Genomic DNA, 22,061 nt, shown 5'->3' with positions numbered 1-22,061 from the left:
AGTATGTCGAAAAAAGACATGACTTTTTTCAACATACTATACTATGACTTTTTCTTTTAAATTTCAAATATTATGACTTTTTTCGACATGCTATACTATGACTTTTTAAAATTATTTTTCCACATACTATACTGTGACTTTTTAGTTTTATTTTTTTCGACATACTAAGTATGCTATGACTTTTTTTTACTTTCTTCGACATACTATACTATGACTTTATTTACTCTTTTCCAACATGCTATACTATGACTTTTTTTGACATACTTTACTATGACTTATTTCGACTTACTACACTGACTTTTTATGACATTTTCAACATACTATACTATGACCTTTTTATGTGTTTAATGTTTGTAGGGAAACACTTTTTTGCCACGCCAACACCTGTAAATTATGTTAAAAAAAAGTAAAAGAAAATTATAGTATAGTATGTCGAAAAAATTTCGAAAAAAGTCATAGTATAATATGTCGAAATTTCTTTTTTAAATCATAGTATAGTATGTTGAAAAATAGTAAAAAGAAATTAATTTCGACATACTATACTTTTTTATGATTTTTTTCAACATATACTATGACTTTTTTTTATTTCGACATATATTATGACTTTTTTCAACATATACTATGACTTTTTTTTATTTCGACATATATTATGACTTTTTTCAACATACTTTACTGTGACTTATTTCGACTTACTACACTGGCTTTTTATGACATTTTATTCATACTATACTATGACCTTTTTCATGACTGTTTCCAACTTTTTGGCACCCAAATTACAACACAACAAATAAGTAAGTGAATGAAACCATAAACAACACATTTCAAAAGTTGACATTTGAATCTGGCATAGTGGTGAACCCGTTCTCCAGCATGATGAACCTGGGTTTCATGTTTGTAGGGAAACACCATCACCTGTCAACAAGATGCTTTGTTTTTAAAAGTCCAAAAAGAGAAGAAAGTACTCCCACAAAGATACATACAGGAAATACATACAGGAAATGCATTCAGGAAATACAGTTGTGTCTACAGCGATAGAAGGTGTAAGAACAATGTTGAAGCCATGATAAAAACATAAAAAAAGTGTGTTCACTTCACTGCCGTCAGCCACCTGTCTCAGGTATGTTTAACATGTACAGCTTATATGTTTGCAATGTATTTCAATGTTGTATTACACCACTCCAAGTCTGTATGTTATGTTAAATAATGATGTACATAAAAAAGGAGGGTCATGGGAACAGCAGAAGCAAACAGGGTCTTCACAGAGGAGGTGGAGATTGAAAACCATATGATAACCCATATGATAAACCATATGATCCAGCAGGTCAGCAAAGGCTCCCTCGTCTTGTGTACTTATACACAGACTGGTGGTAGAATGACTAATATTCTTTGGCTCGTGATTGGTTGAAGGCTCCTATGACACGCCACCATCTCTCCTGCTGTATGCCTGAAGCGACATATTTGAAGAGAGCTACAGCCGTCAATAACTAAACAGTCGGGTAGTTCTTTAACAAAGTAACTAAAGTGGCCGACTGGTCACTGAATGAATTCCCTGTGTTTTATAATGTCATGTTATTCATTTTTTCATTGTAAGAGATGCATTCTTATCATTTGAATTGGAAGAAGAAATATTGAAATAAATGGAAAATGTTTTCATTGTGCTTTTGTAACATTTTTCCATGACTTGATAAGAACAAAAGTAGTATATCATAATGAAGTATGTTGAATGAAGTCATGAAAAAGTCATGGTATAGTATGTCGAAAAATTATTTTAAAAAGTCATAGTATAGCATGTCGAAAAATTATTTTAAAAAGCCACATTATAGTATGTTGAAAAAAAGTCATAGTATAGTATGTTGAAAAATAATTTTGAAAAGTCATAGTATAGTATGTTGAAAAATAATTTTGAAAAGTCATAGTATAGTATGTTGAAAAATAATTTAAAAAGTCATAGTATAGTATGTTGAAAAATAATTTTAAAGAAGTAGCAATGCGTGGCTTGTGGAAAGTCATTTTTTAGTATGTATAGTATGTTGAAAAATAATTTTAAAAGCCATAAAATATAGTGTCTAATTGTAAAAAGTGGTATGTAAAAGTCATAGTATAATATGTTGAAAAATAATTTTAAAAGTCATAGTATAGCATGTTGAAAAATAATTGAAAAAAGTCATAGTATAGTATGTCGAAAAATAATTTTAAAAAGTCATAGTATAGCATGTTGAAAAATTATTTTAATAAAGTCATAGTACAGTATGTCGAAAAAAGGCATAAAAAAGTCATATTATATTAAAAGAAATTCACAGTATAGTATGTTGAAAAAAGTCTTAATATAGTATTTCGAAAAATAATTAAAAAAAAGTCATAGTATAGTATGTCGAAAAAGTTATATTTTTTTTTTTTTTTTATAGCATGTCGAAAAAATAATTTTAAAAAGTCATAGTATAGTATGTCGAAAAAAGTCAAAATATAGTATGTCGAAAACAGTTATAGCATAGTATGTTGAAAAAAAGTCGTAGTATAGTATGTAGATTTTCTTTTTTAAAAGTCATAGTATACATGTCGGAAAATAATTTAAAAAAGTCATAGTATAGTATTTAGAATTTTTAGTCATAGTATAGAATGTCTAAAAAAAGTCATAGTATAGTATGTTGAAAAATAATTGAAAAAAGTCATAGTATAGTATGACTTTTTAAATTATTTTTCAACATACTATACTATGACTTTTTTAAATTATTTTTCGACATACTATACTATGACTTTTTTTCAACATACTATACTATGGCTTTTTTTAATTATTTTTCAACATGCTATACTATGACTTTTGAATTATTTTTCAACATGCTATACTATGACTTTTTTAAATCATTTTTCAACATACTATACTATGACTTTTTTTCAACATACTATACTATGGCTTTTTAAAATTATTTTTCGACATACTATACTATGACTTTTTTTCAACATACTATACTATGGCTTTTTAAAATTATTTTTCGACATACTATACTATGACTTTTTTAAATCATTTTTTGACATACTATACTATGACTTTTTTCAACATGCTATACTATGACTTTTTTAAATTATTTTTCGACATGCTATAGTTTGACTTTTTAAAATTATTTTTCGACATACTATACTATGACTTTTTAAATTATTTTTCAACATACTATACTATGACTTTTTTAAATTATTTTTCAAAATACTATACTATGACTTTTTAAAATTATTTTTCAACATACTATACTATGACTTTTAAAATTATTTTTCGACATACTATACTATGACTTTTTAAAATTATTTTTCGACATACTACACTATGACTTTTTAAAATTATTTTTTGACATACTATACTATGACTTTTTTATTATATTTCGACATATTATACTATGGCTTTTCTTTTTTAAATTCTACATACTATACTATGACTTTTTTTCGACATACTATACTATGACTTTTTTGACATACTATACTATGACTTTTTTAAATTATTTTTCGACATACTGTACTATGAATTTTTTATTATTTTTAAAAATACTATACTATGGCTTTTCTATTTTAAATTATACATACTATACTATGACTTTTTTAAATCATTTTTCAACATACTATACTATGACTTTTTTTCAACATACTATACTATGGCTTTTTAAAATTATTTTTCAACATACTATACTATGACTTTTTTTCAACATACTATACTATGGCTTTTTAAAATTATTTTTCGACATACTATACTATGATTTTTTTTCAACATGCTATACTATGATTTTTTAAATTACACTATAGCTTTTGACTTTTTAAACATACTAATACTATGACTTTTTTAAATTATTTTTCGACATACTATACTATGACTTTTTTAAGTAATTTTTCAAAATACTATACTATGACTTTTTTAAATTATTTTTCAACATGCTATACTATGACTTTTTTAAATTATTTTTCAACATACTATACTATGACTTTTTTAAATTATTTTTCAAAATACTATACTATGACTTTTTTAAATTATTTTTCAACATGCTATACTATGACTTTTTTAAATTATTTTTCAACATACTATACTATGACTTTTTTAAATTATTTTTCAACATACTATACTATGACTTTTTTAAATTATTTTTCGACATACTATACTATGACTTTTTTTCGACATACTATAATATGACATTTTTTCGACATACTATACTATGACTTTTTAAAATTATTTTTCGACATACTATACTATGACTTTTTAAAATTATTTTTTGACATACTACACTATGACTTTTTAAAATTATTTTTTGACATACTATACTATGACTTTTTTATTATATTTCGACATATTATACTATGGCTTTTCTTTTTTAAATTCTACATACTATACTACTTTTTTTCGCATACTATACTATACTTTTTTCGCACACTATAATACTATGATTTTTTTTTTAATTATTTTTGACATACTTGCACTATGAATTTTTTATTTTTTAAAAATACTATACTATGGCTTTCTATTTTAAAATTATACATACTATAATTATGACTTTTTAATTTTATTTTCGACATACTTCATACTATGACTTTTTATTTTTTTCGACATACTTACAATTGTGTTTTTTTTTTTAAATTCTACATACTATAATATGACTTTTTTTCAACATACTATACTCATGACTTTTTTAAATTATTTTCTGATATACTATACTTATGACTTTTTAATTCTACATACTATACTATGACTTTTTTTTCAACATATCTATACGGCTTTTTCTTTTTTTAAATTCTACATGCTATACTTATGACTCTTTAAAATTATTTTTCGACATACTGTATTTATGACTTTTTTTCGACATGCTATACTATTATTTTTAAAGTATTTTTCGACATACTATACTATGACTTTTTTATTTTCTACACATTACAATACTATGACTTTTTAAACTTTTCACATACTATATATTATGTTTTTAAAATTATTTTTCGACATGCTATACTATGACTTTTAAATATTTTTTGACATACTATACTATTATTTCTTTTATTTTTTATTTTACATACTATTCAATGACTTTTTTCAACATACTATACTATGACTAAAAATTCTAAATACTATACTATGACTTTTTTAAATTATTTTTCGACATACTATACTATGACTTTTTTTCGACATGCTATACTATGACTTTTTTAAATTATTTTTCGACATACTATACTATGGCTTTTCTTTTTTAAATTCTACATACTATGCTATGACTTTTTTTCGACATACTATACTATGACTTTTTAAAATTATTTTTCGACAAACTATACTATGACTTTTTTATTATTTTTCGACATACTATACTATGGCTTTTCTTTTTTTAATTCTACATACTATAATATGACATTTTTTCAACATACTATACTATGACTTTTTAAAATTATTTTTCGACATACTATACTATGACTTTTTAAAATTATTTTTCGACATACTATACTATGACTTTTTAAAATTATTTTTCGACATACTATACTATGGCTTTTCATTTTTAAATTCTACATACTATAATATGACTTTTTTTAATTCTACATACTATACTATGACTTTTTTCAAAATACTATACTATGGCTTTTCTTTTTTAAATTCTACATGCTATACTATGACTTTTTTCAATTATTTTTCGACATACTATACTATGACTTTTTTATTATTTTTCGACATACTATACTATGACTTTTTTATTATTTTTCGACATACTATACTGTGGCTTTTCTTTTTTAAATTCTACATACTACAATATGACTTTTTTTCAACATACTATACTATGACTTTTTTAAATTATTTTTCGACATACTATACTATGACCTTTTTATTATTTTTCGACATACTATACTGTGGCTTTTCTTTTTTAAATTCTACATACTATAATATGACTTTTTTTCAACATACTATACTATGACTTTTTTAAATTATTTTTCGATATACTATACTATGACTTTTTTTAATTCTACATACTATACTATGACTTTTTTCAACATATTATACTATGGCTTTTCTTTTTTAAATTCTACATACTATACTATGACTTTTAAAATAATTTTTTCACCATACCATGACTCTTTTTATTATTTTCTCGACATACTATACTATGACTTTTTTAATTCTAACAATTCATACTCATGACTTTTTTTTTCAACATACTATACTATGGTTTTCTTTTAAATTCTTACATGCTATACTATGACTTTTAAAAAAATTTCAAACACATACTATGACTTTTATTTTTCTATACTATGACTTTTTATTTATTTTTTCACATACCTATTGTGGTTTTTCTTTTTTTAAATTCTACAATTACATATGACTTTTTTTCAACATACTATACTATGACTTTTTTAAATTATTTTTCGATATACTATACTATGACTTTTTTTAATTCTACATACTATACTATGACTTTTTTCAACATATTATACTATGGCTTTTCTTTTTTAAATTCTACATACTATACTATGACTTTTTTTCAACATACTATACTATGGCTTTTTTAAATTATTTTTCGACATACTATACTATGACTTTTTTATTATTTTTCGACATACTATACTATGGCTTTTTTAAATTATTTTTCGACATACTATACTATGGCTTTTCTTTTTTAAATTCTACATGCGATACTATGACTTTTTTAAATTATTTTTCGACATACTATACTATGACTTTTTTATTATTATCGACATACTATACTATGACTTTTTTAAACTTTTTTTCGACATACTATACTATGGCTTTTTAAAATTATTTTTCGACATGCTATACTATGACTTTTAAATTATTTTTTGACATACTATACTATGGCTTTTTTTATTTTTATTTTACATACTATTCAATGACTTTTTTCAACATACTATACTATGACTAAAAATTCTAAATACTATACTATGACTTTTTTAAATTATTTTTCGACATACTATACTATGACTTTTTTTCGACATGCTATACTATGACTTTTTGAAATTATTTTTCGACATACTATACTATGGCTTTTCTTTTTTAAATTCTACTTACTATACTATGACTTTTTTTCAACATACTATACTATGACTTTTTTCAACATACTATACTATGACTTTTTTTCAACATACTATACTATGACTTTTTTTTAAATTTACTTACTATACTATGACCTTTTTTTTCAACATGCTATACTATGACTTTTTTAAATTTTCTACATACTATACTTATGACTTTTTTCAACATGCTATACTATGACTTTTTAAAATTATTTTTCGACATACTATACTATGACTTTTGTCAACATACTATACTATGGCTTTTTAAAATGATTTTTCGACATATTATACTATGGCTTTTTAAAAATTTTTCAACATACTATACTATGACTTTTTTTCAACATACTATAATATGACTTTTTAAAATAATTTTTCCGACATACTATACTATGACTTTTTTCAACATGCTATACTATGACTTTTTAAAATAATTTTTCCGACATAATTATACTATGACTTTTTTTTCAACATAATATACTATGACTTTTTAAAATTATTTTTCGACATACTATACTATGACTTTTTTAAATTATTTTTCAACATACTATACTATGACTTTTATTACATAATTATACCTTATGACTTTTTAAACTTTTTTTCGCAACATACTTTACTATGACTTTTTAAAATTATTTTCGACATACTATACTATGACTACTTTATATTAATCAACATATTATAATTATGATCTTTTAAAAATCTGACATAATTCATAATTATGACTTTTTTTCAACATACTACACTATGACTTTTTTATTATCTGACATACAGTACTATGACTTTTTTCAACATACTATACTTATGGTTTTAAAATTATTTTCGACATATTAACTATGCTTTTTAACTTTTTTTTCAATATACAGTACTATGACTTTTTTTCAACATACTATAATATGACTTTTTTTCAACATACTATACTATGGCTTTTTAAAATTATTTTTCGACATACTATACTATGGCTTTTTTAACTTTTTTTCAACATACTATAATATGACTTTTTTTCAACATACTATAATATGACTTTTTTTAACATGCTATACTATGACTTTTTAAAATTATTTTTCAACATACTATACTATGACTTTTTAAAAATAAAATTCGACATGCTATACTATGACTTTTTAAAATTATTTTTCCGACATACTATACTATGACTTTTTAAAATTATTTTTCAACATACTATACTATGACTTTTTTATTATTATCGACATACTATACTATGACTTTTTTAAACTTTTTGTCGACATACTATACTATGACTTTTTAAAATTATTTTTCGACATACTATACTATGACTTTTTTATTATTATCGACATACTATACTATGACTTTTTAAAAAAAAATTTCGACATACTATACTATGACTTTTTTTCAACATACTATACTATGACTTTTTAAAAAAATTTCAACATACTATACTATGACTTTTTAAAATGATTTTTCGACATATTATACTATGGCTTTTTTTCAACATACTATACTATGACTTTTTTTCAACATACTATAATATGACTTTTTTTTCAACATACTATACTATGACTTTTTAAAAAAAATTTTCGACATACTATACTATGACTTTTTTTCAACATACTATACTATGACTTTTTAAAAAAATTTCAACATACTATACTATGACTTTTTAAAATGATTTTTCGACATATTATACTATGGCTTTTTTAAAAATTTTCAACATACTATACTATGACTTTTTTTCAACATACTATAATATGACTTTTTGTCGACATACTATACTATGACTTTTTTCAACATGCTATACTATGACTTTTTAAAATAATTTTTCCGACATACTATACTATGACTTTTTTCAACATACTATACTATGACTTTTTAAAATTATTTTTCGACATACTATACTATGACTTTTTTAAATTATTTTTCAACATACTATACTATGACTTTTTATTATTATCGACATACTATACTATGACTTTTTTAAACTTTTTGTCGACATACTATACTATGACTTTTTAAAATTATTTTTCGACATACTATACTATGACTTTTTTATTATTATCAACATACTATACTATGACTTTTTAAAAAAAAAATTTCGACATACCTTAATCATGACTTTTTTTCAACATAATTACACTCATGACTTTTTATTACATAAAATTATGACTTTTTTCAACATACTATACTTATTTTTTAAAATTATTTTCAATATTCATGACTTTTTTTTTTCAACATAATATACTATGACTTTTTTCAAAATTATAACATATCTTTTAACATACTTATACTTATGGCTTTTTAAATTTTTTTCAACATACTATACTATGACTTTTTTTCAACATACTATAATATGACTTTTTTTAACATGCTATACTATGACTTTTTAAAATTATTTTTCAACATACTATACTATGACTTTTTAAAAAAAAAATTCGACATGCTATACTATGACTTTTTTCAACATGCTATACTATGACTTTTTAAAATTATTTTTCCGACATACTATACTATGACTTTTTAAAATTATTTTTCAACATACTATACTATGACTTTTTTATTATTATCGACATACTATACTATGACTTTTTAAACTTTTTGTCGACATACTATACTATGACTTTTTTAAAATTATTTTTCGACATACTATACTATGACTTTTTTCAACATACTATACTATGAATTTTTTTTTTAAAACTTCTACATACTATACTATGACTTTTTTTCAACATACTATAATATGACTTTTTTTCAACATACTATACTATGACGTTTTAAAATTATATTTCGACATACTATACTATGACTTTTTTATTATTATCGACATACTATACTATGACTTTTTTTCAAAATACTATACTATGTCTTTTTAAAATTATTTTTCAACATGCTATACTATGACTTTTTAAAATAATTTTTCGACATACTTATACTATGATTTTTTTTCAAACATACTATACTATGATCTTTTTAAAATTATTTTCGACATACTATACTATGACTTTTAAAATTATTTTCAACATAATATACTATGATTTTTAATCATAATTATAATTATGACTTTTTTAAACTTTTTTCAACATATAATTATGACTTTTTAAAATTATTTTTCGACAACTATACTATGACTTTTTTTTCAACATAATTATACTATGACTTTTTAAAATTATTTTCACCATATCTACTATGACTCTTTATTATTATCACATGCTATACTATGACTTTTTTAAAATTATTTCGACATACTTATAATTATGACTTTTTTTTCAACATAATTATACTATGACTTTTTAATATTATCGACATACTATACTATGACTTTTTTAAAAAATTCAACATAATTATACTATGACTTTTTTTTAATAATAATTATACTATATTTTTAAAATTATTTTTAGTAATAATGTAACGAATAAAACATAATTTACTTAGATTAAATAAAAGCATGTCAAACTCTACATGTCTGGCCCCTGATGTGATTCTTATTTCCAAGTGTGGCCCTTAGTGAAGTTGAGTTTGACACCCCTGGTCCACGCAGACCATCTCTGTTGGTGGACCTCCAACGGCAGCTGAAGACCCGAAAAACAAGCGATGATTCCAGGATCATCGCCCGAGAAGTGTCCAGACGCATCAGCAGATGTACAACAGCACTTCATGGCAGTGGTGTAGTCTACGTGATACGCAGTATACCCACTAAGAAAGCTCCAGGATTTCCATATACCCACTTAAATACACCCAATGACACACTACAACATACTTTCCATTATATTTTTGATATATTTTGAATTGTCATCTGTGTTTTTCATCTTCACATAGGCTAAATAAAGGGATTTCCAGCGTAAATTGGTGCATAAAAGTGTATCAGAATACAGGAAATGAAGTCGTTGATGCTCAAGACTTCCCTGGGGGAGGACACCCTAACCCCCCCACTATGATATGCCCCCCCCCCTTCCCCAAAGGCAGAACAAAGGGGGTAAGCGAGCATCCGGAAAGCGTAGCTCCTATGGCGCCATTTAGATGCTACCAAGCCATCACCTCCCGTTAGCATCCCATTGACTCCCATTCATTCTGACGTCACTTTGACAGAGAATAACTTTACATCTGAAGCGTTTAAAGACTCTATTTGTCCGTTGTTTATTTCTAAAGAAACACGACAATGTATAAAAGGCTCCATTACCTTGTAGCTCACGTTATGGCTCCGTAGCAGACGCTTTATAACAATAGGCTAACGATTGGCTCATAACCACGAGACTTACTGTCACACAGTAGAGGAATTACCGTATAGTACAGGAGAAGCTCACAGGCAGTTTGGACTTCCATTATCTGTTTATGTTTAATGACTAATGTTAACTAGCATGTTAGTGATCAGTAATTAGCCTGTGCCTATGTTATCTCCTTACATATACCTACGCTCTCCGTCTCTGTGAGATTGGGAATGATTGAGATTTCTCTCGGCACAGCTACCAGAAGACTTCACACTTTCAGACAGGTTGCTCACGTCACATCTACGTCTTCAAGATCAGTTGGAGGCTGCTCAGTAACGCTCAGCCAGCACCGGGAAAGAGACTTCTAACATCCTTCACTGGTCTCTGTTGCAAGTCTACGGCGCCGCTGTGTCCATTTATTTCACTGTCTATGGTTATAACAAAACAGACACTTCATTCAAACCCTTTTTTTGTTCTTGTATTTTGTTTATTAATGATTCCATTTTTCGTAAGAACTTGGTACAAAAAAGTGAGACTACTCTTTAATCATTTTACCAACTTCCATCAATCAACTTTTTAATGCATCGTAAAGAAGAAAAAACTACATTGGCATATTTAAGACAAACACTTTTCCTATACACGCTATCCACAAGGACAGTCCCCTTATTAATGACAAAGAAAAAACTTCTACTTCAACAGCCAACAGACATTTTTCATTCCCCATCTAAAACGTGTCTTCGTCGTCTTCGTCGTCTCCTCGCGGCAAAAATAAAACATTGAACGTTGCAAAGCTAGAAGTCAGAATGCAGAACTGGCAAACAATAGAAAATCCAATGTTCTGTTTTCTCTCTTCTGTTTTATTTTATTTTATTTTTTTTTGCTCCTTGATAAAAGAATATAAAAATGTTCTAACTTTTTTTGTTTTTTCTTCTCATTTGTTCAAATGTTGTGTCGTGTATTAAAATAGATCTGTTTAAAGGACTGCACAGTTTCTCCCGGAGAAGATTTCTAAGAAACGGATGAGGAGGTTGTTTTGTTTTTTGGGGATGGTTTTTCTTGGTTATTTTATTTTTTAGGGTTTGTAGGGTGGAGCATGGACGCGGCACGGTCCACAGAGCGCTGATAGAGTCTCGATATGCATCACGTTCCCTCTGGGAGAGTCTCTCCACACTGATACTGATCAGGATTTGATTCATTCATAAAGGCAGGTTAGGTACAACGGTGACGCATATATCTGTCATACATATATATATATATATATATATATATATATATGTATATATATATAGTGTAGCTGTTTGTGTGTGTGTGCCTGTGTGTGCGTGTAGCTGTGTATGTGTGTATGTGTGTGTAGCTGTGTGTGTGTGTGTGTGTGTGTGTGTGCTGTTTGTGTGTGTGTGTGTGTGTATTACTGTGTGTGTGTGTGTTTGTGCGCTGTGTGTGTGTGTGTGTGTGTATGTTTGTGTGTGAGTGAGTGTGGTGTGCTTGTGTGTGTGTGTGTGTTAGCTGTGTGTGTGTGTGTGTGTGTGTGTGTGTATGTGTGTGTGTGTGTGTGTGTGTGTGTGTGTGCGTGTGTGTGTGTGTGTGTGTATGTGAGTGTGTGTGTGTATGTGCCTGTGTGTTATGTGTGTGTGTGTGTGTGTTTGTGTGTGTGTGTGTGTGTGTGTGTGTGTGTGTGTGTGTGTGTGTGTGAGTGTGTGTGTGTATGTGTGTGTGTGTGTGTGTGTGTGTGTGTATGTGTGTGTGTGTGTGTATGTGTGTGAGTGTGTGTGTGTGTGTGTGTGGGTCTACCAGGAATAGTCCTGAATGTATTTGTTCTAAAAGAAGTATTGGAGTTTCTAAAGTTCTACAGAATATTGTCCCGAGAGCATTAACTTATTATTCATTATATGACACTGATAAACGTAGAATATTAGTATTGTAGTGGAGCTCATTTAATGGGCTGTTGGGTACTTTAATCTGTTATAGTTTGATCATTAGGCTTTACATATTACAGTGTACTACTGTAAGTATGCAGTATGAAGTAACCTGAAAGGGAAAGTACTCTATTAAAGTAAAATGACTTATTGACTTCCAGAAGTTAAATTAAAACGGACATTATTTGTATTTTGAGACAGCAGGCGCTCCACATCGTCTCGTGGTCGTTTGCTTTGTGAAATTCTACAAATTCGGCTCTTTTCTTTCACAAAAGCTCTTGATATTTTAAAGATATAAGCAGAGAGGGGGGGGTTGGATATCAGGCGAGCCAGCCAGCCTCCAAATTCATATAAATGATCAAAAAATGAGTACTTTGAGGGGATCATTTAACAAACATTCACTCCCCAGAGTCCCACCAGGCTCTGTGTTCTGATAAAGCGCATTATATATCTATATATCTATATCTATACTGAACCAAATTATAAATGCAACACTTTGTTTTTAACCCCCCCTTTTCATGAGTTGAACTCAAAGACTTTTTCAATGTACATATTTCGTACACATTTCTCTCAAATATTGTTCATAAATCTGTCTAAATCTGTGGTAGTGAGCACTTCTCCTTTGCCGAGATAATCCATCCAAGATGCTGATTGGACGGCAGGATTATTGCACAGGTGTGACTTAGGCTGGCCACAATAAAAGGCCACTCTGAAATGTGCAGTTTTACTGTATTGAAGAAGCACTTGGAGAAGCGTGAGTGCTCACTAGCACAGATTTAGAGAAAAAGGCCTTTTGTGAACGTAGAAACGGTCTTAGATCTTTGAGTTCAGCTCGTGAAAAATGGGGGGAAAACTAAGTGTTGCGTTAATGACTTTGTTCAGTGTATACATAGATATATTTATATATCTATATCTATGTATAAAACATAACGTGCATTTGGCTCAGCGTGTTGAGTGACAGCGGGAACAGAACTAAACGTTCGGGGCTTTCATACGGCGAGTAAATGGAGTTCTAGCGTCGGATTGCTTCAGAAATAAATGAAAGAGTTTCTCCGAAGATAAAAACATTTTCTGCTGATTCTGACTCGCCTCGTCGTATGAAAAACTCCAGATATTCGTCAGATTACAGTCGCATAACTAATCATTCAAGGAAGGAGTTCTAGGTCTGCGTGGCTTTGCATCCAAAGAACTTCCTGGATGAACAGCCGCTCGCTCCAGCGTCTCATTACGTCAACATTTGCTTTTCTTTTTGTCATTTATTATAGTGAAAAATGTCCCTATATTATAAGGAAATTATGAGTTTATTTTTTTTTAATTTTCACTATTTTTTGGGGGTGATAAAACAGCTAATCAATAATCACATAGTTGTTAGTTTAAACCCTAATTTTTGTCAATTCTTTTTCAAGTTTTGAGAAATTCAAAGTGGATTTCTTTGCTGATTGAAAGTAAATAAAAGCGGTAACCCTTTCCTTGAAGGTATCTACATAAGAGGGACATGACGTAGAGTGGAACCAAATAATCTTTGGATGACGAGTCGTCGAGCTCCTCTCTCTGAACCACACAGGCCTTCACTAGCTCTCCTTCACAGTGGCAATACTGGGGGGAATATGTTTTAAACAGTTTTGATGCCATATTGCTCATCTTTTTAGTGTGTTTGTGTGTGTGTGTGCGTGTGTGTCTGAGCATGTGTCTGTGTGTGTGTGTGTGTGTGTGTGTGTGTCTGTGTGTCTTTGTGTCTTTGTGTTTGTGTGTGTCTGTGTGTGTGTGTGTGTCTGTCTGTGTGTGTGTGCGCGTGTGTGTTTTTGTGTGTGTGTGTGTCTGTGCATGCATGTCTGTGTGTCTTTGTGTGTCTGTGTCTGTGTGTGCGTGCCTGTGTGTGTGTGTGTCTGTGTCTGTATGTGTGTCTGTGTGTGTGTGCGTGTGTGTCTGTGCATGCATGTCTGTGTGTCTATGTGTGTGTGTGTGTGTTTGTGTATGTGTATCTGTGTGTGTGTGTGCGTTGTGGTATTGTGTGTCTTTGTGTGTGTGTTTGTGTATGTGTATCTGTCTGTGTGTGCGTCTGTGTGTGTGTGTGTCTGTGTGTGGTGTCTGTGTGTGTGTGTGCTGTGTCGTAATGTCTGTGTGTCTATGTGTGTGTGTGTTTGTGTATGTGTATCTGTGTGTGTGTGTGTGTGTTTGTGTGTGTGTGTCTGTGTGTGTCTGTCATGTATGTTGTGTGTGTGGTGTGTGTGTGTTTGTGTGTGTGTCTGTGTTCGATGTCTGTGTGTCTATGTGTGTGTGTGTGTTTGTGTGTGTCTGTGTGTGTCTGTGCATGCATGTCTGTGTGTCTATGTGTGTGTGTGTGTCTGTGTGTCTATGTGTTTGTGTGTGTGTATGTGTATCTGTGTGTGTGTGTCTGTGTGTATGTGTATCTGTGTGTGTGTGTCTGTGCATGCATGTCTGTGTGTCTATGTCTGTGTGTGTGTGTGTGTGTGTGTGTGTGTGTGTGTGTGTGTGTGTGTGTGTGTGTGTGTGTGTGTGTGTGTGTGTGTGTGTGTGTGTGTGTGTCTGTGTGTGTCTGTGCATGCATGTCTGTGTGTCTATGTGTGTGTGTGTGTGTGTGTGTGTGTGTGTGTGTGTGTTTCTTCTCTGCGAGCCGGACTTGTTCGCCGCCACTGAAGCCACCGATGCTCCGTTATATTTCAGACTTTTTTGTGCCGTGCAGACGATGCTTCTAAAGATCTTTTTTCGGTATCTTAGATACTTCTGAGACCAGACGCGTCAGGTTGACATGGATATGATTTGAAATATAAAATAAAAACCACTCCTTCTTTCTTCTTTCTTCTGATAAAGGCATTTCTTCTCTCTGAATTATTACTGGAACCCTTTGTTCATGTTTGTGCATTAACAGTAGCAGAGTACAGTTTGATAAATAACAAAAACAAAATGGTCTAAATCTGTTTTTTGAACACTTAAACTGAACCTTTCTGGACCAGCAGGAAGACTAGCGAGACAAACGGAGCGAGCGGGACAGGAAGCCGGCGTCCCGGTTCGATTTAAGGCTCAGACACACCAACCAGACGGCCGACCGTCGCCAGTAAAGCCAGTACGACTGATCGGTCTCCCCGAGGTCCAAAAAGTGCCCCAGAACTCACCGAAGAGACGGCGACTTGAGCGTGCACGTTCTGCGCGTGCGCGAGACGTAATACGTCTCCATAACAGCAGGCGGCGCTAATCTGTATTGTCACCCAAAAAAATTAAAACGGGAAATGAGGGAACATCTGTCTAGACCTCGTAAACACAGAGCACGCTGTGGTCAGTCCTTGTTTCCATCAGAGAGAGGCGACAGTAGTCCAGAAGGATCCTTGTTGTCGCTAGAGGTGTTGAAATTAATCAGATAATGGATGCATGGAATCGTGGACGATGCTGCATGGATAATCGACCGGCTCATAATCGATTATTTCTGTTTATAATTTAATGTAGGCCTGACAACATTTCTGTTTACATATTCTGGGATGTTAACACATTCAGGAGGTGCCATGTGCTCAGCGCTGTATAGTTTTATGTATCCAAGTTATTTAGTATCAGAGCTCTGCAGAATGTTTGGTTGTTGAGGCTTGAAAAGCTACGAATTAAATATCCTACATGGCTTTAATAGAAACATTTATTTGATGCATCGAGATGCATCGTGATATCGAATCGAATCGGGAGATGAGTGAAGATTCACACCTCTAGTTGTTACTCGCAGAACGGAAGAAAATACGATGGCGAGTAATAAGAAGATACTGGCGTTGTCAAGGGCTAGCACTCTACCAATCAGATGGGTCATTGAGTCCGACTGCCCACAAGTCAAATCGGCCCAAATGAACGCCGACAGCCCGCCCCCCCCAGACTGACGACGGCACGGGACACACCGAACAGACTCGAGTCACCGACCTCGCCAGACTGTCAAGACGGCTATCGCCTCGGTCGTTCAGCGCCTTTAAGCTGTGGACGTACCGAACCGATAATCCGGCCGTGGGACAGTCTGGCGGCTTCATTTGGGCCGACCTGACGCCTTCAGTCGGCGGCAGGGCGGTCGGGACTCACCAGGAAATGGCGAGCGGGATGAGCGTGACTAGAGTCTCTCAAAATCTGAGGAAAATCTTTTAAACTGACCTTTGTTGATCTGAGATGAAGACAGATTCAGACACTACATACACACACACACACACAGAGACACACACAGACACAGACACACACACACACACACACACACACAGAGACACACACACACAACCACACACACACACACACACACAGACACACACAAAAGAGACACACACACACACAGACACACACACACACACACACACACACACACACAGAAACACAGAACACACACACACACACACACACACACACACACAGAGACACACACAGAACACACACACACACACACAGAGACACACACACACACACAACACACACAGAGACACACACACAGACACCAAGCCACACACACACACACACACCAACAACAACACAGAGACAACACACAGAGACACACCACACACACACACACACACACACACACAGAGACACACACACACACACACACACACACACACACACACACAGAGACACACACACAGAGACACACACAGACACAAAGACACACAAACACACATACACACACACACACACACACACACAGACACACACAGACACACACACACACACACACACACACACACACACACACACACAGCCTGTTTCTCTCTCCAGATGTTTCCAGTAACATGTCTCTCTTGAACTATTTTAGTCCGATATGAGATCAGATTCTGGAACGAGCCGACAGTCTGGCTTTGAATTTTGGAGAAACCAGACACCCCCGCATGTGCCCCAGCCACGTTCAACTGCGCGGTTTTCATGTCGTATCGACAACAAAAGATCAGCGCCGCCTGTTGCTATGGAGACGTATCAGGTCTCGTCTCTCCGGTGAGTTCTGAGGAACTTTTTGGACCGACTCGGGGAGACCGATCGGTCCCACTGGCTCTACTGCCGTCTGATTGGCCGTCTGGTCGCTGTGTCCTGGCTATTAGACGCCGGCGTCTTTGTCCCACGGGTCCGATGACAGTCAAACGGCGGTGTTGCGGTTTGACTGAGTCGTCCCGTCTCTGATTGACCGGTGTCTCCAAAAAAAAAACACATGACGCAAAACAAAAAAACGGAAACCCCGGCTTGGAGAAGGATTTGTACGTGAGGCAGTGTTCGTCTGTAACAGACTAACAGGCTCGTCAGCGTTAACACGGTCACAGGAGTTCAAAAAAACACAACAGAAAGCTCCGAGGCAGAAAATATGAAATAGGCAGGGGAGAGAAAAAAGACATTTGATGAGATGATCCCAGTACAAAACAAAGAAAAGGTTTTTGGCATATTTTCTATACTGGTTTTAAAGGGGGGAAGGGACTGTTTGAGTGCAGCTGTGAACAAAACGACAACTTAGTCCCTTTGTTCTGTTTCAACTCTTTGTTTTCTGTGATGCAACACAACCAAGAATATGATTTATTCTTTCTTTTAAAGGCTTAGGGTTTACAACCTGGACCTTATGTTCCTATGTTTTTGAGTCTAAGTGACTGATGGGAACAACAATCTTTAAAATTGGTCCAGTATTGAGCGTGAACGCTGTAATGAAATGGCTATAATGTAATCCTATAGGACACATGTTCATCGTCAATTTGCGTCCACTAAAAGTTCTGTTTTTGCCGCTGACAGACTCAGATTATTATTCTAAGTGTCTGACAACATTATGAAAGGATCCCTACAGAGATAGACCTTTTTAAAACATCTTTAAGACCTTTCTGTTTAACCAGAAACAGCTCTGAAGTCGCTAACGCTAAACCCACCAGACTCCATGTAAATAATCTGGACTTTTAGCGTGTATAGAGCCAGCATATCTCCACCAGACTCCATTTAAAAAAACAGGACTTTTAGCGTGTATAGAGCCAACATATTTCCACATGTAAATTAAAACTATGTGTTTATTTCAACCAAAACTAGAGTTGTGATGGTTGGAAAAGTGGAGAGACGACCCAAAACAGTTTTTCATAGTTTTATTTTGTTTCTGTCGACTTTGAATGAAGTGTGTTATACGATGCTAAAATGACTGTTTTTTCATTTACATGGAGTCTGGTGGAGTTTAGCGAATGCGATTTCGCGGATGTTTTAATGTTTTAAAAAAAGGATCTTACTCTTTAACAGAAAGGTCGACCTCCTTAGAAATCCATCCCATAATGTTGTCTTTTTGTGGATTCATGGCAATCGGTTTCTGCGACTTCCTAACAACTAAAAAAGGGAATGTCCTATCGTTGTTTGTGTCGCTGCTGAACAGAAAACAAACAGCCAAACCCTCAGAGACTCACCTGTTTCAGATAAAAACAAAACCTGCGATAATCATAATCATGAGAATAATAATAATAATAATACAACATATGTACAGTGATCCCCCTTCAATACTCCAAAACGTACATGTATCAACAGGCATCATCAGCATGAAAATACTAAAATCTCCACTAGAAATGCTAATTTCTGTAAGTTTTTTTCTTAAATACTTTTTTCTTTGACTTTAACTCTATTAATACTGAAAAAAAGTTATTCTCTGTTTTTGTTTGAAAGGCTCGTTTTACATACACGATGAAAACATTTTTCCTGAATTATTATTATGGCAAAAAACATTGTTCGTAGGAGAATGAGAACAAACATCTACTCAGACATATCAATGTACAGTCCCCGATGCTTTGTTTATCTGTGACTACCACTCTAACTCTACCGTTCTCTCTCGCTAGACGCAGAACAAGAATTATACCAGTGTTCAAAATAAAAAAAAAAACGGAAATATCTTTCAGGCCGCGCGCAGGAACTCCCGGCGCGGCTCCGCTGTGATCTAACTTTTTGTAATAAATACATTAAGGCCAAGAAACATTAAAAACATAAAAAAAGAAATCTCGTAAGCACTGTAGGTGTTTGGATTTTTAAAAAATACTTGAATCGAGTGAAAGAGGCTCTTTTCTTTTTTCTTTCTCAGTTCTTTGTGTGCTTTTTTTTTTAACGATGGTTAGATATTACTCAGACAAAAAGGAAATCCTCACCGCTGTGACGTGGCAGCTGGGGGAGGGGAGAGGGAGAGAGGGAGAGGAGGCGCTGGTTTATGTGTCGTCCTGGCTGTGGCTCTTCTGCTGCAGGGGCGTGGCGGCTGAGGGGCCCGGGACAGCGGCAGAGGAGGCCGCGGCGAGCTGGTTGGCGCTGGTGGGTTTGATCCAGGACTGCGAGAGCAGGGACGCGGCGCCGATGGTGGCGGTGGTCGTCATGGTGACCTGGATGAGCTGGTCGCGTTGGATCAGCCTGATGAGAGCTTTGAGGCGCTCGAGCGAGGCCTGAGTGTCTCTCTGCTGGCCCAGCAGTCTCTCCCTCACGTCCATACACTGCTGCACGCACACACACACACACGCACGCACGCACGCACACACACACACACACACACGCACACACACACGCACGCACGCACGCACACGCACGCACGCACGCACGCACGCACGCACACACACGCACGCACGCACGCACGCACGCACGCACACACACACACACACACACACACACACACACACACACAGTTGTGTGTTTAATGGTCTCATCATCTCAGCGTGACTTGTAGCCGTTACATTGTCGGCCAGTTTACTTTAGAATAAAACATCAGATTTTATAAACTACATGTGTTCTGTGTGCAGTAATCTTAATGTGTAAAGTAACTAGTAACTAAAGTAACTAGTTACTAAAGATGTAACAGATGAATGTAGCGGAGTAACTAAAGTAACTAGTAACTAAAGCTGGAACAGATGAATGTAGTGGAGTAACTAAAGTAACTAGTAACTAAAGCTGTAACAGATGAATGTAGTGGAGTAAAAAGTACAATATTTCTCTCTGAAATGTAGCGGAGTAGAAGTAGAAAGTGACATGAAAAGTTGAACGTAGCTGAAGGGTAACTTTGTTTTGGTTTGTGACTGATGGTCCAGTACTGGGCCAGATCGCTGGCCTGATACAGGCTGCCAGGTTACCACTCTGGGTATTTGCAGACCTCCAGTTTGCATCCACTAAAGCTGTCAGGTGGATTTGTGCAAAAATTACTTTTATTTTAGTTCAAAAATTATTTTTATTTTAGTTTTAAATTTACTTTTATTTTAGTTCAAAAAATACTTTTATTTTAGTTCAAAAATTACTTTTATTTTAGTTTTAAATTTACTTTTATTTTAGTTCAAAAAATACTTTTATAAATTACTTTTATTTTAGTTCAAAAATTACTTTTATTTTAGTTCAAAAATTACTTTTATTTTAGTTCAGAAATTACTTTTATTTTAGTTCAAAAAATACTTTTATTTTAGTTCAAAAATTACTTTTATTTTAGTTCAAAAATTACTTTTATTCTAGCGCAAAAAATACTTAATTTACTAACTTTTGTTAAGTCCTCTGGGAGACCCGAGTTGGACTCAGTTAACTTGTTCTAATACTGCACTTTACATTTTATTCTCGTCTTTTTATCTGTTTTGAATTTTTTCAATCGTTTACTAACTGCTCTTTAATGTTTTAAGTAAAGCACTTTGAACGGCCCTGTTGCTGAAATGTGCTCTACAAATAAAGCTGCCTTGCCTTTTAATCTAGTTCAAAAATTACTTTTATTCTAGTTCAAAAAATACTTTCATTCTAGTTCAGAAGTTACTTTTATTCTAGTTCAAAAATTACTTTTAATCTAGTTCAAAAAATAATTTTATTCTAGTTCAGAAATTACTTTTATTCTAGTTCAAAAAATACTTTTATTCTAGTTCAGAAATTACTTTTATTCTAGTTCAAAAATTACTTTTATTCTAGTTCAGAAATTACTTTTATTCTAGTTCAAAAATTACTTTTATTCTAGTAATTA

At 32.5% G+C, this 22,061-nt stretch overlaps 1 protein-coding gene across 1 annotated transcript in view; it reads right to left on the bottom strand.

Moving 5' to 3' along the window:
- Nucleotides 1-20,290: 20,290 nt before the first annotated feature.
- Nucleotides 20,291-22,061, bottom strand: part of phf21b (PHD finger protein 21B) — a 154,702-nt gene continuing 152,931 nt past the window's right edge. The window contains 1 exon segment of the mRNA XM_039792162.1: nucleotides 20,291-20,574. Coding sequence (XP_039648096.1) covers nucleotides 20,296-20,574 — 279 coding nt within the window. The 3' untranslated portion in view covers nucleotides 20,291-20,295.

Source organism: Perca fluviatilis, chromosome 23 (assembly GCF_010015445.1).
Source record: "Perca fluviatilis chromosome 23, GENO_Pfluv_1.0, whole genome shotgun sequence".
Lineage (NCBI taxonomy): Eukaryota > Metazoa > Chordata > Actinopteri > Perciformes > Percidae > Perca > Perca fluviatilis.
This window is presented reverse-complemented; position numbering and strand designations above follow the sequence as displayed.